At 36.0% G+C, this 27910-nt stretch overlaps 2 protein-coding genes across 12 annotated transcripts in view; both read right to left on the reverse strand.

The window, feature by feature from the left end:
- FAM172A (family with sequence similarity 172 member A) overlaps positions 1 to 6297 on the reverse strand; it is a 433278-nt gene extending 426981 nt beyond the window's left edge. For 5 of the 6 annotated variants that reach the window (XM_054688529.1, XM_054688531.1, XM_054688526.1 and 2 more), the window contains exon 1: positions 6131 to 6297. In XM_054688529.1, coding sequence (XP_054544504.1) covers positions 6131 to 6293 — 163 coding nt within the window. In that variant the 5' untranslated portion in view covers positions 6294 to 6297. The remainder of the gene's footprint in view (positions 1 to 6130) is intronic. The other variant, XM_054688527.1, reaches the window with a different exon arrangement.
- An 11045-nt stretch (positions 6298 to 17342) lies between these two features.
- The window catches only part of KIAA0825 (KIAA0825 ortholog), a 388655-nt gene continuing 378087 nt past the window's right edge, over positions 17343 to 27910 (reverse strand). For 5 of the 6 annotated variants that reach the window (XM_054688516.1, XM_054688522.1, XM_054688514.1 and 2 more), the window contains one exon: positions 17343 to 20988. In XM_054688516.1, the coding sequence (XP_054544491.1) occupies positions 20871 to 20988 (118 nt within the window). In that variant the 3' untranslated portion in view covers positions 17343 to 20870. The remainder of the gene's footprint in view (positions 20989 to 27910) is intronic. The other variant, XM_054688517.1, reaches the window with a different exon arrangement.

Here is a 27910-nt window from a genome sequence, read left to right on the forward strand (position 1 = left end):
TGTCAGTTCTGAGTAAGAACCATTCCAGAGAAAATGTAAAAAATAAAGTGTAAACTCTGAAATAAATTTGTTAGATGAGCTCAGAAATTCTTCTGACAAAATATTAAACTGAATTTGGAAACACATAAATTAAGAAAATGGATTTAAAAACTGAATAAGTAAAAAGATATAGGAAGAATATTATTCAGACTCTTATGACTAAAGAAAAATTTAACAAAGCTATCAATTAAAATGATATACCTACCTTACTACATCAAAGATATGTTCCTAAAATACTATGCTTATTTATATTGATATTTTGAAAGTATAGCAAAATCACTATTTTAGGACTTTAACAATATAGTTTTATTTTTTTAATTTTATGAAATGAATATTGAATCTTTATTTATATGTTTTAATTTGTATATCTATCTCATATTCAAATACCTTTAAAAATGAATGGGAAATTGTAACTGGAAAAATGCTAAATGTATTCAACTACGAACAATAAGTCAAAAACTAAAGTTTTGTTAATTAGGGAATGTAAAGGATGCACAGAAACGAAACCACTGGTTGCAGCACTGGCTGATACTATAACTACAACCTCATAAACAATTCCTAAACCGGAACTACCCAGCTATGTTGCTTCTAAATATCTGACCCTGAGAGATGGTGTGAGATAAAAAGTGTTTTTTCTTTTTTTTATTTTAAGTTGCTAAATTTGGGGATAGTCTGTTACACAGAAATAGACAACATATATTTAAATACCCAGCTCTAGCTCCCAGATTCATTTATTATCATCACTCAATTGCTTAATGATAGCACAGTTCAGCAACAAATTATTTTCTAGGTGAGGAAGGAGCTTCCTTTGGACTTAGCAAAAACAGGATTCCATTACTATCTTTGTATTTAAAAAAACTGGAAAGTAAATTTTACAACTCAAGATTTTCATTAGTACAGATTGATCTGGCTAAAAGTCTTTCTTGAAACAGAGAGAAAGAGAGCGAGAGAGAGAACCCTTACATTTTTAATTAGAACAGTTGAAAAACACAAACACATATGCTTGTTTGGATAAAAATAATTATACTTGTTTCTTACTGAAGAAAAATATTCAGAATAAATAAACTTGCTTTGAACAGTTCTTAGATGATGAAACTTAAAGCATTTGCAGAATTCCCAACAGATAAATGTAAGATCCTCAAATGTAGGGTTGAGTTTGCCTCAGTATCCGCTTTTCCAGAATCAAACGACTAAGACTCTGCCTAATTCTTGCTCTGTTTTTCCTTATGTCTTATTTCAGTTCACATAGATCTTGGGCCTTTCCATTTTTTTATCCCTCCCTTTCCGCCACTGCTTTTGAGACCAGAGTCCTATCCTTAGTCAGCTAATCTCTGTGGACAGACCTCCTTTCTTTTCTGCCTAAAACCTCCTCAACCTGTCAGATCTTCCCAATCACCCCAGCCCACTCCTACCATTTCAAATAAACACTCTAACTACATTAGGGGGTGTTAAACCATGTGTATCAGGATGATTAATTTCCAAACTCTGTGAGTTAGAACCAGAATCATTCCCAGTGCAGACAAAAAAAGATGACAGCAAGAATGGTCTGCATGTTTGATAAGAGCACATCTGACTTATCAAGCAATCTTTTGGAATTTTTTAAACACTTCAGCTTGAGTTCTAATCTGATCACGATTCAATTTGTTTCATGTTCTAAACAAGGCACACAAAACTAAGCTATGCTTTGTAGATAAAAAGGGCATCACTCTCACAACTTCATTACCTTGAATATTCACTCTAAATTATTTTTTTAATAGAGGTAGGACAATTCAATCATCTGTTGAGCCATATATAGTATTATTTGTGCTACTTTCTTATCACTAAAGCGATTAGAAGGCAACAGGAATATAGCCATGCTACACTGCAGTTAGTAGTTACTAGTACACTGTTGTATACTAGTAAACTGTTGTACACTAGTATATTGTTGTATACTAGATGTCACCATTCCTATAAACAGCTACTGATGGGCTTTACAGGGGCTCAAATCCACAATCTCAATCCTACAAGCTCCTCTTTAACCTCTATCAATACTAAATATATTATCAACCTAGACTATGGTTAAATATGCAATCTGCTATAAAAATGGAAATATTTAATACAGGTCTTGCTTCAATATGATCTTTGATCTAGAGCAAAAATTAACTGTATTATCTATAATGCAATATCTAAATTGCAAAATTGAACTGCTATCCCGAAAAGGACACAACACAGTCTCAGAGAAACCAACATAGCACTACTGTCTCTAAGTTGTCTTTAACTTAGCTGTGAAACCTTGAACAGGTCAACTGCCACTCATCTGTAGCAAATTAATCAACTTAAACTTACCGAAGAGTAATAAGCAAAATTATGGTACAATTTTTCATCCATTACTTTAAAGCAGAGTATTCAACAGTTTTATAATTGAAAGAATTAGCTAAATATAGTACCCAATGAGTATTTAATACATGATGATGTATACAAAACATTGAACAATGATGATGATGTTTAATAATAATAACAAAAATGTTACCTTGAGTTAATGGTTCACAAGCCATTCTAAATTTTTTTAAATTTCATTTCCTTCTTAAATTATCTAAAAATATTTTTAAGAATGCTGAACATTGTTAAATTACACAATTACTCATTAACTTACTCAATTAAACCTCATTTATCTATCTCTATGGATAAAAATGATGGGATAAATGATGTGAACAACTTAGTTTATTCCTACAGCGATGTACATACTGCAAACCTCTCAATGACTCGCTAGTGAACCAGATGAATTGACAGACATTACCTCATATGAAGCAGATCTTACTGAATTACTCAAGTGCAAGAGTTGAACTTCAGAACCACATGCTGAAGTGTGGCTGGCAATTTTATAATCTTTTGCCATATCCCCCATGCTATTCCAATCTGTATAGCGGTATTTCTTTCTATTTACTTTTACTTTATTGTTGGGTCTCCACTTGTCTGTTGTCAGTTCTTGTGCTAAGCATCCATTACTATTACTAATCTCCTTTGCCACTTTCCATCTAACTCCATCCAACTGCTATCCTGCTATCCAACACTTCTTTTCTCTGTTTCTTCATCACTTTTGTCTCTTCTGTTTCCTGCTCCTCTTAGCTCCCAAACAAAAGAGATTTAACTTCATAGGTATAGTCAAACAATACTCTCCTTCTAAATTAAAAAGAAAAAAAATCAAAGTGTGATACACAAAAATCTTCAGATCAGCATGATCTTTGGCTTTTTTGAACTGTTCCCATCACAATCTGATATTCAAAGGTTTATTCATTGTTACAAAAGATACTTTATGGTTTCTTTTATTTCTAAATTTGGAATTACTATACATATATTTATATATCTATATATATATTTAATTTTTTATAATTATAGTATTTTAGGGTCAAAATTATAGTATTCACTGGAAAAGAAGACATGGTGGCTGACTTCTTCACCCTTAAACGATTCACTGGAAAAGAAATGTAATTTAAAATAAAATAAAAATAATAATACTCAAAAAAAGATACAGGCTAAAGCATATGAAAAGATACTTAACATCATGAGTAATTAGACAAATGCAAATCAAAACCAAAGGAGGCACTACTTCACAGCCATTAGGTAGCTATTACCAAAAAATAGAAAATGTGCTGGCAAAGATATGTGGGTAAGGATTTGGATAAACTGAAACTTCTGTGCACTGCTCATAGGAATGTAAAACCATGCCGCCACTGTGGACAGCAGTTGGTCCCTGAAATATTAAACAAAGAATTACCATGATCTAGTAATTTCATTTCGGGATATACACTCCAAAAAAATGAAAGCCAAGACTCAAGCAGGTATTTATTCATGCACATTCCCAGTACATTATTTATAATAGCCAAAAGGTAGAAGCAACACATGCATCATGGACAAATTAGTGAATAAGTAAAATGTGTGTGTGTGAGTGTGTGCATAAAATGGAATACTATTCAGTCTTAAAAAGAAAGGGCATTTGAACACATGCTACAGCATGCATAAACTTTAAAGACATTATGCTAAGTGAAACAGCCAGTCAAAAAGACAAATTTTGTCTGATTCCATTTTCCATGAGGCACACAGAGTAGAGATAGAAAATTCAGAGACAAAAAGTAGACTAGTGGTTGTCAGGAGCTGAGAAGAGGGCGGAATGGAGAATTAACATTTAATAAGATTCACTTGGGGAAGATGAACAGTTCTGGAGATGAGTAGTGATGCTGTATTACATCATTACTTAATGATGCTGCAATGTACACTTAAAATGGTTTAAATGGTAAATGTTAAGTTATGTATATTTTACCAGAATAAAAAGAAATTAATGGAAACAAGCATTGTTACAATTGAGCTTATTTCGCTTGTTACTTAGGTATCCAGGCTATTGTGCAAAACCATTCTGATTCTAAAACAGACAACACAAGTTATATGCAACTGAGTAAATGGTGCTTAATTTTGTCAGTACTCATGAACAGCATGGAAACATCTCTGCATTTTTAATGGCATCAGAGTCTCCTGATAGAAATCTATCTGGAAAAGATGGAAAAATACACTGTCAATAAATAAGACCCTTCATATGCACACAAAACCACTGAATAAATATTAACCCTCAAGATTTTTACACTCTGATGACTCCAGTTCTACATTCTTGCTATTCCAAGAAATACCAAACAGATTTATGTCTTAGGGTCTTTTGTTAGTCTTAATATCCATCCCCCACATACCTGAAGAGTTCACTCCCATTTCATTCAGATCTCTGCTCAAAAGTCTCCTTATCAGAGAGGCTGAGCTTGACCAACCTATCCAAATTAGCATCCTGCACTAGCTTCTACCCTTAATGTTACTTTCATAGTTCTTATCACTACTATACACACACACACACACTTACTAACTGTTCTTCTTCACACATGTAATATTAAATACTAAATACTAAAACTTAAATTAAATACAAAATACTAAAACTTCACCTATATTGTTCACTATTGTTCAATGAGCACCTAGAACACTACCTGGAATACTGAAGATGGACAGTAAATATTTGTAAACTAAATGAATCGATCACTGTTCCCAGACCATACCACCCTCTTGGCCTTGATACTACTCTATTTGCAAGGGTATTGCATGGAAGTCATACAGAGCATCCCTGGTTTAGGCATCACCAGTTAAGTACAAAGTAGTGGGACTGAAGCCTCCTACCAGCACATGGAAAAGTGTTCTCTAACTCTGTTTCTAAATATTCTAAATGAATACAGTGTATCTGTCCTGCTGAAACATAAGAAATATATAATTCTAATACTGCTTTAAGACAAAAAGATATCATGTATTGAACTTCACTTTCCTTATTAACATCAATTTGCCCCTATTTTAATAAGTTATAAGACTTACTAACCTGAAAATCAGATGATTTTTCCCTCTCCAACTTTTCAGATTATTTGAGGAAATGAACAAATGCAACCACATTGCTTCTCAATAAATAAGTGTCAATTAAGTAACGGTTACTTGACCCAACAGACAGGTACACACTCTGGAGCACTAGAAGAATATGCTAAATCTCTGAATTAGAGAGGACTCCTTCCAAAATATTCCCAACTTTATTTCAAAGTCAAAAGTATTCAACTACAAATTCATCCCAATAGAATGTCCCAAAAGAACTCATACATGTTACAAGTTTTGTGACGATTTTATAACTGCACTTTAACCTTCTGTTATTGACAGATTTCTGATAAAACTTTGGCAGTTGATTATCTTTGTAGAAAGAGAAAGCACAGTATTATACCTCCCTTTCTAAGTAAGCCTAGGAGGGCCCAATACTCTACAGTCTCTGGGGCACCCAGAAGCCCATGTGTCCAGTTAAAGAAGAGTCACCCAGGGCACGCATGTGTCCTGCCACGCCTCGCAAGTGGAAATGGTAAGTGAAACCTGACCAACAGCGGGGTGCTGGACTTAGGACAGAGGTGTCCACAGGAAACGCTGCGTGGCTCCGGGAAGCTCTCGTCCCGCGGCCAGCAGCCCCAGCCAAAGACAGACCAGGCCAGTCCTCTCCTCTGATTACATCGGGGTCCAGCCCCCGATCTCAAATCCCCGGCAACGCAGGTCCTACCTGAGCTCTGCCCCCAGCTACAGGGCTGCGGGGGGAGGCGGGAGGAGGCGTGGCCTTCCAGCTCGCCAGACCAACTCCCTCGTGCGGTTGTTATGACTTTCCCTCTCGGGATCCGCGCCCCGACCAAGTTCGAGTTGCACTTCCGGGGTCCGCAAGAGACCATAACGTCATTGCGCACGCGACGACGGCTGCAGCGACGATCCGGAAGTGGGCGGGGCGTGGTTGCGAGTATGGTTCCTTTCGGCGCTAGGTGGGCTGGGAGAGAGGAACGCGAGGCTTGAGAGTTTTGGTCTTTTCCTGCAGGCTTTGCTCGTGCTGCCTTCCCCCTTTTCTGAAGCAAGGGATACACCTTACCAGGTAGCCTTAGAGGCTAGAGCCACCCTGAAACCGTATCTCTGAGTGGAGTTTTTTAAATTCTGGGATTATCCCCGTATCTATTTGCCTCTCTTGCGCCCATGGTGTATCAGACTTGGCTCATTCCTTTCAACTCCAGGAGGGAGAAAGGTAGGAAAGTCTACATTTAAAAAATTAAATATCAATCCAAATTATGGCTTGTGCAAAGTCTAAAGTTAAGAGTAGGCTCCCTGACTTCGCTCTTTTTTCCTGTTTCCTAAATAGCAGTAGGATAGATTGGAAACGACCGTGAAAAGCCTTAATCACAGAGGTAGCAGGAATTTGACTCTAAATTCAGCCTTTATGATAAAAATCCCTGATAGTAAAATTAACCTATGAAAATGGCCCACAAACTGCAGGATACGTGGTGTTAAGCATAAACTAGATCTTTAGCTCTATGTACATTTAAACCTGAGACTTCATAGTTTTAACCATTAGAATGAAAGCGTTTGTGTGTACACAGCTGGCATTTACACAGATAAATAGAACCAGCAACTAACTTTTAGTGTTCATCTTACCCATTCGACAGCATTTGACATAGCTAATTACATCCTCAAAACTTGAAACAGTTTCTTCATTTGACTTGTGAATGCCTTTGCTTGATTTTCATGGTTTGTAAATGCCATGTGCCCCCAAATCTCTTCCCCTCTATAGACACCCTCATTCTCCAGTGATCTCATTCACTACCTTTCCTGGTATCACTGCGTTAATGACTTTCAATACCCATACCAGCCCTGACATCTCTTGATTTCTATACTATATACTCAACTTTTTATCAAAGATATCAAAACAGGATATTTATCAGCATTCAAACTCTAAAATGTACTACCTGCAAAGCCTGTTTCTGTAGCAAGCCTTTCAATCTCAGTAAATGGCACGTTGATTTTTACAGTACAGATTTTTAGAATCCTTTACAGTAGTACAATCTTTGTACTTTAATTCCTCTTTCACATCCAATCCCTCAGCATGATCTTTTGTTTCTTTTTTAAAAATTAGCCTAAATCAAACAAATTCTCACCATCTCTACAGTGATCATTCTTGTCCTCACTAGATGCTTACTTTGTCTAATTGTCCTACATGCTTCTGTTCTTATTTCCTGGAGTCTAGTTTCCAATTTGCAACTGTAGAAATTCTTTTAAAATGCAAACCAGAGCCTCCCTGGTGGCGCAGCCTCTGCAGCACCGGTTCGATCCCTGGCTGCTCCCCGGCCACCAGAGGAGGGTCCCACATGGCGCGCAGAACTCTCCTGCCGCCCGCTGCTCCCCTCAGCAGTGTACTTCGGTCCTTCTGCCTGCTCTGCTCCCCACTCTGGCTCTGGTGAATTCTCTCACCCTCCCGTGTTTCTGACTGTACCCAGCGCATGTATAAACAAAACAAACAAATAAATAAAACATGCCTCTATATATTAAAAAAATAATAATAATAAAATAAAATGCAAACCAGAATTTGTTCCTTCCTGTTCAACACCTTTGGAAGCATTCCTACTCAAATAGATGAAATCTGAAATTGTTTTTCATAAGCCTACATAATCCTGCATGAGCTGACGCCTGGCCACCCCATGCTGCCACTTAGGAAGACAGTGATGTGAGATTGGGAAGTTAGGATTTAGGCAATATATTAGAATTTAGAAAATGGCAGGCACAAAGGTGAATGCCGATGTTCTTGTCTGGAAAGGTTTAAAGGCAGGCTACTGACAGAGGCCGCCTATGATAAAATAAGAAGAGAAAATACTTGCTAAGTTTTCCCAACAACTAGTAGACATGTTAGTGGATGGCATGGTGTATTAGTTTTCTAGGGCTGCCATGACAAAATGCTTCAAACTTAGTGGACTACAGAACAGAAATATATTATCTCACAGTTCTGGAATTTTTACGTTAAGGATCAGAGGTTAGGCAGGGTTGGTTCCCTATAATGGGTGTGAGAAATATTTTGCTCCATGCCTCTTTTCTAACTTATGATGGTTTGCTGATGTTCTTTGATGTTTCACTTCAATCTTTGCCTTCATCTTCATATAACGTTCTCCCTGAATGCTGTCTCTGTGTCTGAATTTCCTCTTTTTTATAGGAACACCAGTCAATCCTACAAACACAGGAGATAAAGGAAATCCAAGTTGGAAAAGGAGAACTTAAACTATCAGTACTTATAGAAGATGTGATAGTATATAAATAAGATCCTAAGGACACCATCAGAAAGTTATTAGAAGCAATAAATGGATGCCACAAAGTAAGAGGCTACAAAATCAACATACAAAAATCCATAGCTTTTTAAATATACAGTGAACAAGAAGAAAGAGAAATTTAAGAAATTCCATTTATAATTGCTTCAAAAAGAATTATACACCTTTAATTCAACCTAACAAAGGAGGTAAAAGATGAAAACTGCCTCATGTTATTAAAGGATTTAGATAGTGAAGTAAGGATGCCCCATGCTCATGTATGGGAAGAACAATATAATCAAAATGACTATCATGTCTAAAATGATATATAAATCTAATACAATCCCCATTAAAATCCTAGCAATATTTTTCAAAGAAACTTAATGAAAATTATTGAAATGTATATGAACCCACAAAAATCCTTGAATTGCAAAAGTAAACTTAAGAAAAAAAGGAGAGAAATGGAGGTATAAGGTTACCTGACTTCAAACTTTATTATAATGCAGCAATATTAAAACCAAGGTGGAATTGGCACAAAAATAGATACATGGACCAATAGAACAGAATTGAAAGCCCAAAATAAGTCCATGCATATACCAGCACCTAATCTTTGATATAACATTCATTCATTAGCATAAAATGGGAAAAAAAGTCTCTAATAAATAGGGTATTTTCTCTAATAAATGAGAAAGCCACATGTAAAATAATGAAGTTGGAATAGTCACTAATACCATACAAAAAGTAAGTTGCAAATGGATTTAGGTGTAAGATAGGCAACAATAAAATACCTAGAAGAAAACTGAATTGAAACATTCCACCGTATTAACAGTATATTTTGGTGACTCTACTCTAATGGCAAGGGAATTATAAACGAAAATTAACAATTGGGGTTACCTCAAGTTAAAAGCTTCTACACAGCAAAATAAAATACAAGATAATTAAATAGACACCCTGCTCATTGGGGGATAAACCTAACATATAACTCATAAAGGATTAATATCCATGATATATAAAAAATTCATGCAATTCCAAAACAACAGAAAAACAAATATTCAATCACAAATGGTCAGCACATGTAGACAATTCACTAAAGAGAATGCCTTTACTTTTGAAAGCTACCAAACTTTCAGAGGAAAATTAATACCTATCTTTTTCCATCTCTTCCATTTGAAAAGGAGGGAAAACATCCAAATATGATCTGTGAACCAACATTAATATTATTCTAAAACCAAAGACTTAAAGGAAAAAAAAGATAACTATAAACCAATATCTCTGATTGCTATAGATGCAAAATCCTCAACAAATAATGACCAAAAAAATTCACCATTACATTAAAAGAATAATACACCTTGATCGAATGAGGGATTGAGGGTGTCATGGGATACAAGCATAGTTCAACTGATGTAAATCAATAAACATGATGTACCACATCAAAAAAGGGGCAAAAAATCATGTAATCATCTCAATATATGTGTAAAAAGCATTTTATAAAATTCAACACCCTTTATGATTAAAAAAGTACACAAAATGAACATAGAAAAAACAGACCTTAATATCAACATAGGCCTTTTGTCACAAGTCGACTGTCAATATAATATGGTATGACAATACACTGAAAGCTATTCCTCTAAGATCTGCAACAAGAAAAAGATGTCCACTCTGACCACACCATCCAATATAATACAACTGATAGGACTTAAAGTGATTTTAAAAAGGATATAAAATGTACTGAAGTTGGAAAGAAAAAGGTAAAACTACATTTGCAAATGACATTATACATAGAAAATGCGAAGGAATCCAATATAAAGCTATTAAAAGTAATTAAAAATGAATACAGTAAAGGCTAGAAAACTAATAAAAATCTATTGCATATCTACATACCATGTAATATCAGGAAGATAAATTTGGAAAAAAATCCTATTTACAATCACATCAAAAAGAATTAAATACCTTGGAATAAATTTAACCAAGAAAGTGAAAGACCTATATACCAAAAACAATATGACTTTGAAAGAAATAGAAGAAGACATAAAGAGATCGTAAGTTACTCCATGTTCATGGATTGAAAGAATTAGCAATTATTAGCATTATTAATGGCTATCCTACCTAAAGCAACATATAGATCCAATGCATGCTTATCAAAATCCCAATGTCATTCTTCTCAGAAATAGAACAAAAAGTTATGAAATTTATTTGAAACTACAAATTACCCCAAATAGTGAAAACACTCTTGAGAATAAAAAGCAAAAATGGAAGTATCACACTTCTCCAAATTTGAACTGTATTACAAAATGATATTAATTAAAAACTTAGTTTTGGAATTAAAAAAAGGACACAGAGTTCAATGGAAAGAACTAACAGAACTCAGAGCCTAGAATAAAACCACAACTAATTTACAATAAAGTAGTCAGGAGCTTACAATGTAGCAAGGAAAGTCTCAGCAATTAATAGTTTTGAAATAACCAGACAACTGCATGCAAAATAATGAAACAAAATATCTAATTCCACACAAGAATTCAAAATGCATTAAAGACAGATGTAAGATCTAAAACCATAAAATACATAGGCAAAAATATATGCAATATACTCCTTGACATCGGTCTTAGAGATGTGTTTTGGCATTAAACTCCAATCTCAGGGAAACAAAAGCGAAAATAAATGGGTATACATCAAACTAAAAAGCTCTGTACAGCAAAAGAAACATGAATCAAATGAAAATCTGGACATTGCATATCTGACAAAGGAATAATATAAAAAAAATATGCAAAATTCATAAAACTCAACAATGAAAAACTCAAATGTAAAACCTGATTTAAAAATTGGGGCAGGGCCTCCCTGGTGGTGCAAGGGGTTGGGCACTGCACTATGAAGCAATCCTCAGCCTCTGCAACACGATTTCCATCATGATTTCGATCCCCGGCCGGCCAGGGAGCAACCCACATGGCACAGCAGACCTCTCCTCTCTCTCCCGTTGCTCCCCTCAGCAGTGTATTTTGGTTGGTCTGCCTGTTCTGTTCCCCACTCTGTCTCTGGTGATTCCTCTCACCCCCCGCATCTCTGGCCTGTACCCCAGCTCTTGTATGCATAAATAAATAAATCTTTAAAAAAATAAAAATTGGCAGAGGATATGAATAGATACTTCTCCAAAGAGGACAGATGACGATAGGCATATAAAAAGATGTTCATCTCTTATTAGTAAAGAAATGTGAATCAAAGCAACAATGACATATCACCTCACACCTGTGAGAACAGCTATTTTCCAAAAGATACAAAATAACAAGTTGGAGAGGATGTGGAGGGAAGGGTACCCTCATGCACTCTTGGTGGGATGTAAATTGGTGCAGCCATTGTGGGAAGTAGTATGGCGATTCCTCAAAAAATTAAAAATAGAAATTCCATATAATCCAGTGATCCACTTTTGGATATTTACCCCCAAAGTCACATTAATTTGAAGATATATATGCACCCCCATGTTCATTGCAACACTATTTACAGTTGCTAAGAACTGGAAACAACATAAGTGTCCATAAAGTTATGACTGGAAAATAAGATGTGGCATATATACACATGGAATACCATTCAGCTATAAAAAGAGATTAAATCCTTCCATTTTCCCATAGCATATGTAGACTAAGAGGGTATTATGCTTAGTGAAATAGAACACAAACACCATATGATTTCACTTGTGTGGTTTATAGAGCAAACAAAAGGTGAAATAAATAAAAATAAAATAAAAATAAACTTTTGGATAATAAGACCAATTAGTAGTTACCAAAAGAAAAGGAGGAAAGGGAGTAGATAAATATTAGAAAATGGGATTATGGTGTGGTGAAGGGTAGATATGGATTTTAGCAGTGAACTTAATGTAGTATATACACACTGATGAACATCTGAAACTTATATAGTGTTACAATGCAAAGTTAATAAAGTCCTTTGCTTTAATTTTAATGGTTTTTGTCTGGTGATCCCTGCTTTTCTGTTCATGACTTTGTAAAGTAGATTATGTTCATTAGTATGGATGTAACTAGAATGTTTATGAAAATTTATGAGCACACAGAAGGTGGACACATGTATTCCTACCATTTAGAATCTAACAGTTTATTATACTTGTTTTATCATGTAATTGTTAATTTTCTATCATGCCATCAGTTTGTCTTTTTAAAAAATGCATCTCAAAGTAAATGATTCCATTGTTTTTTCTTCTATATTTGTATGGACAGAAGTAAGTATTTTCTAAACAGGAGAAAATAAGGGGCTCTCATTCAGTAGATAGGGCTTTTCAGTAGTCACATTACCCTTAAGGATATAGGGATGTAAAACACACAGGTAAGCTTGAGTCTCCCACAGTTACCAAGCTATGAAAGATTTTATTCTTGTGAAGGGGAAATTCCCTCCTGCTCCACTTTCCACACTACCAGCCCCTGGCCAATTTTGTATCTTTCAGAACCATAGTGTAACCTCAAGCTTTGTTATGTGGTATTTTTCTGCCATATAACATATTTGTTAAGAGGTTAAGGTTTGGTAGTTAAAGATTTGGGTAATTTAAAAAGCCTAAATAATAGCCGTTTGAACAAAATAGAAGTTTTTTTTTTAAAAAAGATTTATTTATTTATACAAAAACTAGGGTACAGGCCAGATGCGCGGGAGGGAGAGAGGATTCACCAGAGACAGAGTGGGGAGCAGAACAGACAGACTGAAGAAATACACTGCTGAGGGGAGCAGTGGGCGAGACAAGAGAGGTCGGCCGCGCCATGTAGGATTCTTGCTGGCCTGGTTGAACCAGTGCTGCAGAGGCTGCGGACAGCTTCACAGTGTGGCGCTCAACCGCCTGCACCACCAGGGAGGCCCCAAAATAAAAGTTTTTATTTCATACACATAAATGTGGACACACCAGGACTAGTTTTATGGTTCTACAAATATCAGTGACCCAAGTTTCCATTTCCTTGTGGTTCTGTTAAGCTCAGTAGGTGCCATCTGTATCTGACCAAAGTGGCTGCTCCCACTCCAGCCAAAAGGAAGAGAAAAAATATTCTTTAAGAATTTCCTAAAAGTTGCTCACACCATTTTTATTTATATCTTATTGGTTAGTACTTTGACATACAGTCACACATAACTACCATGCTACTAAGTACTAGAAGATGTCATTTTGATTTGAGGTGGCCATATGCCTCACAAAACAAAGAGGGGGAATGAATGTTGCAGGTACAACTACCTGTCTTTGCCTTAGGCCCCAACATTCACATTATTTACAGGAAGACATTTTCCAAGCAGATTGTTCACTATTAGAGCCATTTTCAGCATGTTAGCCTGGGGCAAAAGATTCTAGTAACACTGTATCATAGCCTAAAGAAATTGTTTTCTGTTCAGTTGACCATCTTGAACCAGAAGCTTCCCTCAATGATTTTTGTAGTTCTGTAGAATTGTCTAGGATTTTATAAAAAAGTAGATATGTACTGCTAAATAACCTTTACCTTTCTTTTATATTTTGGGTTTCCTTGAATAAGAAGTAAGCATTACTGTGTGGAAGTTTAAAAGCTATTGTCAGTATTCTCTGCAGACAGTAAAGGCTCTCTGGTTGGCACCTGTAAAAGCAAATTATGCCTCTCCCCTCAGTGACCCACTGTGACCTGTAGGGAGAAGTTCAACTGAATGACCCATCAACTCCAATCCTGTTGTTTTTAACTCTTGCTGGCACAGCACCAGAAACCTGTACAGAGGAAAAGTTTCTTCAGCCTCCCTTTTCTATTTGGCTTTAAAATAACCAAATCCAGCCTGTAGATGGTATTGCCTAAGGTGAAATATCTTGAACCTGTATACCACTCTGCTGCACTAGTACTATTGTTAGCAGGCAGAAAGAGGGGCAGTCTCGGGCCTGCCAAACTTGTCTGCTCCTAAGAGGTTCTGCCATCTGCCACATCAAGACAAAACATACTCCTGGTACATAAGATCTTTAATAGAAAATAAGTACAATTAGCATGGAATAGGGAAAAGAGAAAATAGTTTCCAATTAAATAGGCTAAGTTACCCATCCCCTTGTGGGTAAATGCCCAGACAAACAGGATTGGCCCAAAACAGCGCCATTGAGGCCCAAAAGCTTGCCACAAGACTAAAGCACCTTCTGGTGGGGAGCCACAGGAACGGGGTAGAAGGGGCCTGGCAAGTCTGGAAAAAAAAGAGCAAAATCAAATTACAAGTTAAAATAAAGACTGCCATTGTCAGCCTTCCCACAAGTCCCTCACCCACATCTGTTTTCAAGTGTCTCCTTCCCTGTCCCCCAAGTCCCTGGTACAAGCCCAAAGCTGAGATGCAAATGTGCCTTCTTCACATGTCTCCTGCACCACATGTCTCCTTCAGTCTTCTTTTTTCATGTCTCTCCATGTCTTCCTCCTTCTCTCTGTCCTTTTCCAGTCTTTAGTAGCTTTACCTTGCCTTCTCAGCTCAACCCTTGCTTAACGTGGGACACAGAACCTGGGGATCCCCACCCCCTTACTATGACTATTGCATTGCTACACAGCCGGGTTAGAGCCAAATAGGGTATGAAACATAACACGATCAGATGTGTAGTATCTTTATTTTCTATAATATCTTACACTTTTTTAAGATTTATTTATGCATACAAAACTGGGACACAGGCCAGAGGTGTGGTGGGTGAAAGGATTCACCAGAGACAGAGTGGGAACAGAACAGGCGGATCAACTGAAATACACTGCTGAAGGGAGCAGTGGGTGAGACAGGAGAGGTCTGCTGTGCCATGTGGGCTTCTTGTGCTGCAGAGGCTGTGGATGACTTCATAGTGCAGCGCTTAACCCCTTGCACCACCAGGGAGGTTCCTATAATATCTTACATACTTTTTTATAATTCTCATTTTTAAATATTTTCAGGCTTTTCTGTCCTCCTGCCATTTGTTACATTGTTATAAGTTCTGTTGTTTACTTCTGTGGGCCATGGCTCAGTTTTGAGATATTGGCTGAGAGAAGCAGAGACAGGAGAGAGACAGGAGAGAAAGAAGGGGAGAAAGAACTGCAGAGAAGCTCAGAGTGAAGACTTGCTGGAGGCTTGGAGGCCTAACAGCCTCCTGGCACCCCCAGCACCCCTGCCTGCCGTGTACCTGGTTGTTGCACTACATGTAAAAGCTCAATAAAAGCCCGAGAAAGCCACTGAGGGCTCCAGGACTCTCCTTTACCAGCCTGTCTGCTCAGATCATAGAAAACCTGCACTGTGCCCTTCCTGGCAGTACAGTAGGGTAGGACTTTTTTTTATCTGTGATCTTATTGGAGTCATCTTTTCTAGTTTAAAATTCTTTTTTTATTAAATGTTTACTTAATCTAATGACTGAGATTTGGAAACTTAGCCCCATGGAGGTGGGGCAAGAGGCCTCTATCCATGTTGTCCTCTGAGTTCTTGTAGGACTACATAGAGGTAGTACACTTCCCCTGTCTGGTTACTGGGAACTCTGGTAGAGCATACATTGAGGTGTGTTTTGGTCTGTCTCATTTGGGGTTCTTTAGTCATAATCCTAGTATTTCTCTCTATTGTCCAGCAATTTGTACCAAATCATATCAACAAAAATCGCAAGTCCAAGAATGAGAAAATTTGTATGGCAAATTAGAGAATTTATATATAACTTATATTATTTATATAAAACTTATATATGTCTAGGGCCTCCGCTGGTGGTGCAGCGGTTGAGCGCTGGGCTGTGAGGCTGCCCGCAGCCTCTGCAGTGCTGGTTCGTTCCCCGGCCGCGCCAGCGAGGGTCCCACAAAAAAAAAAAAAAAAAAAAAAAAAAAAAACAACAACAAAAAAAACCTTATGACCACATTTTTAGAAAAAGAAAACAAAAAGTTCAAAAGTCAGATCTAAATATAAAGGTAAAACAATAAAGCTAGGAGTAAGCAGGAGAATGATTTCATGATTTTTAGATAGCAAAAAAAGTCTTAAACAGGATTCAAAAAGTATGAGCCATAAGAGAAAAGATTAGTAAACTGGAATTCTCAAAAATTGCCTTTCCTTACCTGCCTCAGTAGCCCAGATCCAGGAAACCTACCCTCCTTCATTTTCAATGCACCGCACACAAGATAGAGCTTTCATTTCATGAATGGGAGTTGGTGGGAAGAAGGGAGCCCCATTGCTGACTGCACTTGCCAAGGACTTATCCTCAACAGGTAGTTGAGAGCAGGATGAGGAATGTAAAAATATTGCTCCTTTCAGAACAAAGGTCCTCAGATTGGCAGCTGGGGAGGAAGGAATCCCTGTGATTTTGGCTGTACTCTGCATCAGAGTCTGCCTGGCTGAGACCAACTGGGGCAGGAAAGTAGCTGTCTTGCTTCAAATTCTATACATACCTTTCTTACCCAGTTTTCATGGATTTTCTTTATTTGTTGCTTGCCTTTTGGACCATTTCTAGAACCTTTCAATACTTACTTTTTATAAAGTATCTGAATTAATAACCAGAAAAGCTATCTGAATTAATAGAAAAGGATCTGAATTAATAATCAGAAAAGCTGAAAAACTAACCCTTGATAGTTGACTACAGAACTGAAGCACCAAGGTGGAGGGTGGGGCAGGGGTAGGAAAAAATTGGGAAGGATATGGGTGAATTGGTGATAGGTGTACTATGGTTATAACACCTGATGGAGGTACCCCAAAATTACCTCAGTTTAAAAAATTAATTGTAAAACATTTTTAAAAAGTTAAGCATGGGAAAAATTTGTTCTTTAAATATTTCTTAGGAGTGTTTCAGTGAAACTTTCATGTTGTTATGCTATAAATTACGCTGTCAGCTTCAGGGGTGTCATTTTGGACATGCTCAGTTAAATTTCAAATAGTCTGTTTATTTTGCTTTTGAACCCAGCTCAGATTTTCTGCTTGTATTATTTCACTTATTTGTATATGGTTGAGTAAGAGGTGGTATATTAAAGTCTGAACTTTAACGTGCATTCTTATTTAAAATTTGGGTCAGTTTTTTTCATATCATTGTAATTTATTTCCTTACTAATCCAAATGAGGTTTTCAATATATAACCTCAGTAAGAACTTAAAGAGAATTAAATGGATTACTTATAGCCTGGCACAGAGCTTGGCTTACAGAAGCTGCTTAATAAATGACAGCAGACAAGTCCCAGTTTTTCTTATTCCTAGTCCAACTCTTATTCCATTTCCCTGTTTGCCTCACCCCTACAATACAGGGGATTTCAGAGCCTAGATTCCAACTTGTGGTAGACAGACTCTAGAGTAGCTCCATTATTCCTACCTTCTGACATTTATGCTATTGTGTGATTTTTTTCTCCCTGAGCATGTGAGCAATGAGTGACTTGCTTTTAACCACTATAATTTGGTGAAGGTGATGGAATTTGCATGATTATGTGCATGTGATTACATGACATACAATTATAATATTGATCTTGCAAGGAGACTTTCTATCTATTATTATGAGGATGCAAAAAGCAACTTGTTCACTGGACAAATCCCTCTTGGTCAAACTTTCCACACTACTGGCCTCTGGCCAATTTTATATCTTTTTTCAGAGCCATAGTGTAACTTCAGCTTTGCTATTTGAAATTTTTCTCCCATATCATATATTTGTTAGGATAAGATTTGGTAGTTCAAGATTTGGGTAATTAAAAAACCCAAATAATAGCAGTTTAAACAAAATAGAAGTTTATTTTTCATACACATAAATGTAGATACCTCAGGACTACTTTCATGGTTCTATCAGTGATCCAGGTTTCCATTTCTTTGTGGTTCTGTCAAGTTCTGAAGATCTCTGACTCAGTAATATATGAACTGGGATAAGAGAACATTATATGTATGTTCTTGAGTAGGCAACAATTGGTAGAGAAAACCAGTGATTTATTTTTCTATTTTAAGTTGATAGTTCTGTAACAGTGCTTTTAGAGATGACAGAAATGTAAAACATCTGATATACATATTATCTATATTTTATTAAAAATTAATTCATACTATTTAATATAGTAACTGCTAAGTCAAAATATAAGTCTGTATTTATATGAAAATACATAAGCGGACCACTAAAGTTATTATTTTATAAGAATATAACATTTTTGTAATAAGCATGCGAGGAGTTATAAAATATTAGACCTCATTCCTGTTGTTAACTCCCACAAATGCAAAATAAAGATGAGAAAGAACAAATGTTTTGAAATACCACTTCTTGTCATAGTTTAAGAAACATATGAAGTATAAAGTCAAAACCATCTGATAAATCAGTGACGTCATTTATCATTTCCAATTATAAATTTGATTGCACTATGGCTATATAATTTCACTAAATTACAAAAGATAATTCAATAGGTATAGAAAAGAATGTAAGCTCTTCTCTCCTATTTTTCGCTACTTTCAATTCTTCACATTTCCCCCATAATATACTTCTTTCCTTAAAAAAGTGAGTCATAAAGTAATTTTTTCTGGAGCTATTCAGGCACTTCCACGAAGTGGTACAAAAATATATGGATTCAAGTTAAAAGTCATCTTAAAGATGATCTGTGGATATATTAGATGCTAAAGAACACAAATATGACATCCTGTGGCTTCATAAGATTATTGTATTTAGTTAATTGGATCCATTTATTTTTATTTTGACTTTATATTTTAGTGTTTATTCTTACAAAACAAATTTTTGCAGATTTCATAGATAGGCCATTACTGACTGAAGGAATAATGTCAACTGTTGCCTTATCCTGAGTTTTCCAGTAACTGCTTACAGTTCAGATTAAATGGAAAGCATTCCCAAATCTCATAAAATTTTCTTACAATTATTTAAATGGTCTGCATAGAACTTTTAGAAATTATTACAACTGTGTTTTAAAACACATGGTTCGTGATTAGATTGGCCAAACTAAAGTACATTCTTTATAAATAAAATGTTTTTTGGTAGGCAGCTGGCTCCATGGCCAGCTGTATTTTTATTTAAAGAAATAATGCAAAAAGATTTTCTAAGGTGACCTCCTCTGCACTCTAAGCTTTTACACTTTGAAAAATGCATAAGTACTTTCCTTTGGAAGCCATGTAGCCTACACATATTTTATAAAAATCACAGAATGTGGGCACATAGACAATCTGAGAATACCAGAAACTATGATGTTCAATGTTAAATGGTTTAAAAGAATTTATGACATAAGGCTTCTCCTAAATGTCCTATAGATTGTTCAACAGTCTTTCATTGTCTTTGTTACCTTCTTCTTTCAATGGCAGGCATTCAAAAAAAATGTGTTTGTTAATTGCCCACTAAATAAATAACTGTAGCAGGCATTTGGGAAGGCTATTGCTACAAAGGGAACAACAGAGATTTTTGAAACTATAAAGATTTCAAGGTCTTTATAATCTAATATCAAGCACTGATAAGGAGGATACAGTAAATATAACTTTAAATGCTAGAATGGGTGCAAGGACATGTTCAATTTCATATGTGTGTCAATGTAATGGAAAAAACAGAAGTAACAGAAACTGAATAATGATCTATGGGGTAGAGCTTGCTGTAATGAGTTTTGGGCATAATTTTGAGAGAAAGATGTTTTTTGGTTAGGAAAAAGGGAAAGTGTGTAGATTGAGTCAAGAGAATGAGAGTCAAATGCCTGTACATAAAGTCAATAGGTATAGGATCTTAAAGCAAAGATACGACTACAATTATACTTCAGCAGAGTTCTTTTCATGGCTATGATTAAGATAAATTGGGTAAGGAAGAAAATATGGGAAAGGAGGCAGGACAATGGTGGATATTAAAGATGAGTAAGACCTGGACTTGGGTTATAGCTACAAAATAAATTGAGATTTTCAGGTGACCCTCAGGAGCCTATGTGATTCCATTTACCTTAAAATCCAAAATTTGTATTCAAACATCCTTAGGGAAAAGATTTCCAAATATTTTGCCTGTTATTATAGAATCTCCAAGACTGAAAGAAAAAAAAAAAGTAATTCAAAGGGAACACGAGATGGCAGCAGTTATATCATATAAAGAGAAAGATTAGAGAGAGAAAAACATTTGAAATCATTTTTAGGATAAAAAACATATAGCACTTCATTCCTTATGTGCTATATTCCTTTTCAGTTCAGAGATTACTCAGTCATTGGTTTCATGCTTCACAGCACATCTGAGGTTCATTCTGACTATCGTAAAAATCCTACTCCATTACATGTGATTATTTCCTAAAATAAAGCTGTTGCTGTTTACTGAAGATTACTGTTCCTCTGTGTTATCTGAAGCAGAAGCGTTCTGGATGGTGTAAATTCGTTTTAAATGTTCCAGCATAGTTTTTTCTTCTTCTTCTAGTCTTTCATCCTTCTTCATTTCCCACCTAAAAGAAGAATCACATCTTAGTATTTTTGTAACTTCCAAACTATAGTCAGCATTCCATTATTCAGACTTGAATGTGTACAGTCACTGGTTTATTGAGGCGTCTGTTTCTCCTTGTTTATTCTCCTCCTGATTGCCTCTTGGCAACACAATTCATTGGCACTGCTTCTGCAGAGTGGGCCAGGGAAATGGGAAGGGAAAGTAAAGTCAAACCAGCTCTGATCCAGGACAAAATTTTAAATTATTATTTTTTATGAGGGTTCTGGATTTCTAGGTTTTCCAATTTTATATAATTTACCAGTATATACGTGCATATAAATAAAATCTAGAATTAGCAATTAATAAGTATTTTTCATAGTATTTTCCTCTACTGATCAACATATCAATGACGTTAAGCATTCCAGGAAGACTTTGGCAACAGAAGAGTATCAGGCTAAACTGAATATACTTTAAAGGCAGGTCAGTCTATTCCTACAAATAAAGTTAGATTTGAAGTTCACCCAAGAAAAGCAGCAAATTATTAGCAAGTTTCCATAGAACATTTAGCAAGAGAGACTCTGAAATCCATTTATGGAATACAGAACAAAACAGAACAATATGTGTATATAATTTATAAAGTAAATATGACAATAATCCAGATACAATTAATCCTGCCTTCTTCCTTTCATAGATGCCACCTCCCTAGAACTGGTCCACCTCCCTAGGACTAACCCAGCACTCCAACAAGAAATTATCGGCATACATTTCTTTCCTATTGTCCTTACTCCTATTTCTACCATCCCCTAAGCCATTCGCCATGACTTGCTATTACTAAAGGATTTTAAATCCAATGTAGATACATCCCTAAGGATCCTCAGCTGTAAGGGAGTCAAGACGATAGGATTTTCAACAAATAAGGAGCTTTTCACTGAATGTCTTCCAGGGGCTCCGATTTTATTATAAGCAGAACTCCTGGATAAGAAACAGCCTGTCATACAGGGGTGGGATTTTTTGAGTTTTGAGTGGTTAAAAGAAAGCATGGACATTGCATTTTCTGTGGAAACTTCCTAGTAGGATCCCTATTTCCACACAGGTCTTCTTGTTGATGTGCTGGGTTCAGTCTGTCCTGGCCAATCTTGGGAAGTGGTATTTATGAGATATCAAAGAGGAGAGGAAGAGTAAAGCGCCAAAAGGAGTTATATGAGAGATTAAAACTGAGTTTAATTTATAGTTCTTCATCCTCTGACTGGTATTCTCCTCACCTCCTAGCCCTAACTTTGGCTGGTCTAAAAACTGCTATTTGTGGTTGTCTTAGTTTCTCCATATGTTCTTATAGTCAAAGTTAGGTCATTGGTCATATAGGTTTTATTCTCATTACCACATTCTTCAAATTCATGACACAAAGGGCAATACTAAGATTAATATTTTGGGTTTTAACATTTAGCAGACAAGTTTACCTTATTCTGCTTTCATGGGATTTTAAATAAAAAACTGTGAGTACCCATTTTATATGGGTGAATATAGCCTTGTTAAACTGAATTCTTACCAAGCAAGAACATAAATAACAGCAGCAAAATACTTACATAGCATTAATTATGACTTAGGCATTGTTTTAAACACTTGACATATAACTCTTTAAGTCTTTGCTAAAAAATATTATTCCTATTCTACAGAGGTAAACCAGAGAGGTCTAATCTACAGGGGTATTTTACAGAGGGCACAGACTATTTTTTTTTTTAAGATTTTATTTATTTTTTTATACAAGAGCTGGGGTACAGGCCAGATGTACGGGAGGGTGAGAGGATTCACCAGAGACAGACTGGGGAACAAAACAGGCAGACTGACTGAAATACACTGCTGAGGGGAGCAGCTGGCTCGACAGGAGAGGTCTGCCCCGCCATGTGGGAATCTCCCTGGCTGGCCGAGAACTGAACCCCTGCTGCAGAGGCTGTGGACAGCTTCACAGAGCTTCGCTCAACCCGCTGCGCCACTGGGGAGGGACAAGGGTGCAGATATTAATGTCATTTTCCCAAATATCTTTGGATCAAAATCAGGGAGACCTGTTCTAAAATCTGAGTTTGTAAATGCAACACTAACTACGGTTTTAAAAGCATTTTGTAGGTATTAATTCCTGTTAAAGAAAGGTGAAATAGTTCGTTTCCTGAAAAAGTGTTGCCCAATTGCACTAGCAATGAAAAAAAAACTTTCTAAAATTCATATAAATAACTTAAATAAGTCAAAACAGGAAAAGTTAAGTTTGCCTTTTCTCTCATGAAAGGTGCTAATATGGCATTGAGTAAATTATTTTGTGAATGTCAACAGAAAAAAAATGTAATATGCACACAAATATTTTGGTCCTTGTCTCCACTTGTGAAAATTGAAAGCACAATCTCTCTGCTTCATTTAAAAAAATTGTATAATTAATGTAATTTAAATGACTTGTATATAGAATCCAAGATTAGGATTTTTGAAGCTTCATGACAATTAATAGGCACTTCATCATATAATTGAGTTGCTAGTAAGTAATGATATTAGGCAAAATTATTTACCTAACACAAACTTTTTATATTTTCTTGGTGTTTATTAAGAAGAAATCATTTGATAAGGGAATAAAAAATTATAAAAAGAGAAAATATATTAGAACTACATTTTCCCTAATAAAATGACTTTCATTGAATAAGAGCAGTAGGGATTTCAAATATATGTTTATTATAAACATTGTTATAAATCACAAATATAAGTTCTTAAGAGAAGTTTATCTCTAATTCAGTCACAGTTTTAGTCCTTGTTAACACAGTGTAAAAAACAAGTCAATTAAAAAATATATTGGAAGAGAAAACAATCTATCCATTTGTTAAACAATATTGACTGGGCAATCTGTTTAAAATGTCTATTCCTAGTTTCCTGTAATATATTTAAAATCTGTAGTAGAAATATGTCCCTACAGAAACCAGAAAATGTCAGAACTGGTATATTCTATTTTCCCCCAAAAGCCATCCTAAACTGATTATATTTTTGTTTTTCCTGACTTGGATATTTGCTACTGTTCCTTTACTATTGCTAATTTCCCTCCCAGCCTACTATGGAAAAAACCTGATCCCAATCCAACTGGTGGCAGTGGATATGATGTACCTTAGACACAGATGAACAAAATCCCATAATCTTAATATCTTTTGAAATGTGTGCCTGGGTAGGCAGACCTGGGAACATGTCCTGTCCAGGACTAGGGGATCGATCCTCTTATTTATCATACAAATCAGAGCCCCTTAAAACCTGTGCTGAGATACTGTAACAGAACCAGCATTCACAGCTTTGTTCATCAGCAATACTCTGAATGACATGGAGGTTCTTATTCTCAGTGGATCTTCCTGGATTTAAATACATAGTCAAACCAGGACCAGAGGTATCTTCCTGCTCCTCTGTATATTATGTGAATATTAGTTAATATCACAGAGCTCTTCCATGCTCTGATTTTTGTCATCTCCATGAGCAGCAGTAGCTTTGGGGTCTCGATAAGACTTTGAGGAGTACAAAACACTAAACAGTCACAGATCAGTGAGAAAGTATTATGGTGATGCTTGATAAAATCTTTCATTCTGGGGAATTTTGGGGTAGTTGTGTGTCAGAGCCGGCCATATGATGTGCAAATATCTTATCCCATTTGATGTGTTTTCATTTTCTGTACAGAAGTTTCTTTTTCTGTACAGAAGATTTTTAAGTTGATATGATTATTTTTGCTTTTGTTTCCCTGGACATTGTATTTGAGTTCCCTAGTGTATCTCTAGGTCTGATGTCAAGAAGCATATAACCTAGGTGAACTTCTTTAATATGCAACAATCCCACACAATAAGGAGTTGTCTTCCCAAAATATCAGTAGCATCCCTATTTAGAAACATGTGACCCAGGACCTCCAAAATAATGTTGAATATCTCTGTCTAGTCCATTATTTTAACTGAGAAGGTCTTAGTGTTCCACTGCTCAGAATATAATTTGCTGAAGAGCGGAAGTTTAGAAGACAAGATACTGGGTTTGAGTCGCTTATAAGCTGTGTGGTTTTGGGCAAATCAGATAAACTATGCCTCATTTTCTCTCTCAATGAAATGGGAATAACACTGCCTGCCTCAGAGTTGCTGTCAGCATGAAATGATTGTGCATAAAATAGTGATTCACTGGGTGATAACTATTATATATCATGATTATATAATAGTACATATGTGATAATATATATTATAATGATTATTTGGTATATTGTTTAAAGTTGCAAATAGCAGAAAACCTGACTGCTTAAAACAAAACAGGGGTTTCTGTTTTTCACATCTCAAGAAATCGTGAGCTGTGTGACTGCTGGTATGGATTAATATCTTGCAAAAGCAAGGCTAATTTCTCTGTGGTTCTCTTGTCCTTTACCACATGGATCTAAGACAGATGGTTGCTGTAGCTTCAGCATCATGTTCTTGTTTTAAGTAAGGAAGGAAGAGGAAGGGGCATACCGACTGCCCTGTTTCTTTTTATTAGGGAAACAAAATTTTTCCCAGGTTCTTCATAGCAGATCCTGTAGTCATACTATTAAGGTTTGAATTGCAAGACTGTTTTTTACTGGCTTTGTGATACTGGGCAAGTTTCGTAACTCCTCTCTGCCTCAGTTGTGCTAACAGTACACATCTCAATACTATCATGTTATAAAGAGTAGGTGAATAATGAATTATAAGGGCTTCATAAGATGTTGCTCTTATTTGATGAGTTTCAATATCAAGTGGCTTCTCCACAGCTCCTACATTGCTGTTCCCTTTTCTGTTTTCTTCCAATTGTTTTATCTGTTAAATTCTCTTTGTTATCAAAATGTGGGTAAAACGAAGTTGTTAATGTAATAGTGGTTTCAATGAGTGTTCAGTTATACATTTTTATGGTCATATCATTTTCTTGCTTGTCTTTCATGAAGGAGGTATTTCATGCTAGTCCATTCTGTTTAGCCTAGCATGATCAAGGTTTTTTTTTTTTTTCCCCTATAATCCCTTTGATGTATTTTTCAAATACAGTCTATAATCATGGCATTTGATCTCATTATTGCTATTTCTCATAAATACCAATGAAACACTTGGATGTTAAAATATAACTTATAATAAGCCACCTGGTTTAAATAATTAAGAATTTATATAGAATGGTATTTAATAGTTGCAAAATGTTTTAAAGTTATTTATTAGTTTATTGAACTGCTAAACAACATGGACCATATGGCAAATTCATAATTTCAAATTGTCCTACTGGTTGGTAGCTGATAAGTGCAAAGTGAAGTCATCTTGGATTCTATTCTCCTGAAACAAACGTTTGGTCTCTTTCTCCTCTGCACACATAATGAGGATTGGCTTCAAAGGTGGGGATCAAATTACTGGAGAAAAGGGCATCTCAGCCCTCCTCCTCCTGCTCTCCTATAGATGGGAGCTTTCCTTAGGCTGCAGTCTTAAACCTTGGTTTCTTCTCCCTTGGAAAACTCCATATTGACACCCACATAATTAGCAGTTGTCTCCATATCTGTAATTCATCTGTTTCCAAACTGTAATTCACTATCCTTTTTTTTTGTCTCAAACTCTCTAAATTCAACTTCTTGATACTGATTTTCATTCCCACTCTAAACTGACCATTTCCTCTATAGCCTCTCAGTTGCTCAGTTACTCAACTGCATAAAGTACTTTACACCTCTGCTCTCAGTCTACACAGTCAGTCACCAGCTAAAGGACAACTTCCTCTGCATTCATGTTCACTCATCCCCCTGCTATCAGTCCACACTTCAGGTACCCATGATTTCATTGCCTGCATGGTGTAATATCCCCCAGATGGAGCACACCGCCCAGACCTCTCTCTCATCAAACCTGCAGTGACTACCCTGCCCAGTCTTAATAGCTTGTCAGGAGTTCTGTTGAGCTGCCACTCTCTCTCCTCGGGGAGAAAATGGTTTTCATTATTGCCTTCTGCCTTATGTCTTCTCACATTTGCTTGTCTGCATTTGTTATTCCTCCTCCTTGAAATGTCTTTCCATCTATCCCCATCTGTTTATTTTTCTTCAGATCCATCTATATCTCACTTCTTTCATGAGGTCTGTCCCAATTTCTTAATCCTGATATGCTTGTCCTTCTCTTTTTAGTTCAATAGGACCTAATATCAACACTATTTGTATTAGATGAAATGAGATGAGCTTAATATGGTCTTTTCCTTAGGAGCTTATTCAGATGAAGGGAGTTCATAATCTGGACTAGACTGAATAATTATAGTAAGTTCTATTCAAAATCCCAAAAAGATTTTGTAGAATATTTCAGTTTAAGAGGGAAATGTCAGTGGTAATGAAAGGTTCTGGTGCCATTTCCTTAGGCTTTATTTTAACAATTGTTTGTGTGTAAGACGTATTTTAAGAATTTATTCCTTGACTCATGAAGTAATTTGAGATAGCCTCAGGGAGTAATTCATGCCCTTCCTCATTCATTGGAAAGGCAGCAACATTAATGACAGAAAGGATCTTGATTTTTTTTTTGAGAAGTCATTATCAAATTCAATGGTAAAATTGGAAACCATAGACTTTGATGTTGTTCTTTAAAGACATTTCTACAGGAAGATGATTCTGAATAGCACTTAGTCCTTAAGGACAAACTTTAGGGAAAGGACAGATATAAGGCTAGTCCCCATTTGAAAATAACTTCATGAGTATTGTGATTTATGAATAGTTATGGGAACACTATTACAAACTAGAAAATCAGCTTTGAATGTAATCACCTTGAAAAAAAATGGCACCATTTTTAGTAACTCTTCTTTTTTTTCCCCCCGCCACAGAGAACAGAGAGAGTTAGTCTCTTCTCTTGGAGACAGGTCTTTTCTTTCTAATATGTTTCCAGGTGATGCAAATCCACCACCACTTTTGTCTAATGTGTTAAAGCCCACATCTTAAGAAATTTATG

Source organism: Talpa occidentalis, unplaced genomic scaffold (assembly GCF_014898055.3).
Source record: "Talpa occidentalis isolate TD23 unplaced genomic scaffold, MPIMG_talOcc4v2.1 talOcc4.6, whole genome shotgun sequence".
Lineage (NCBI taxonomy): Eukaryota > Metazoa > Chordata > Mammalia > Eulipotyphla > Talpidae > Talpa > Talpa occidentalis.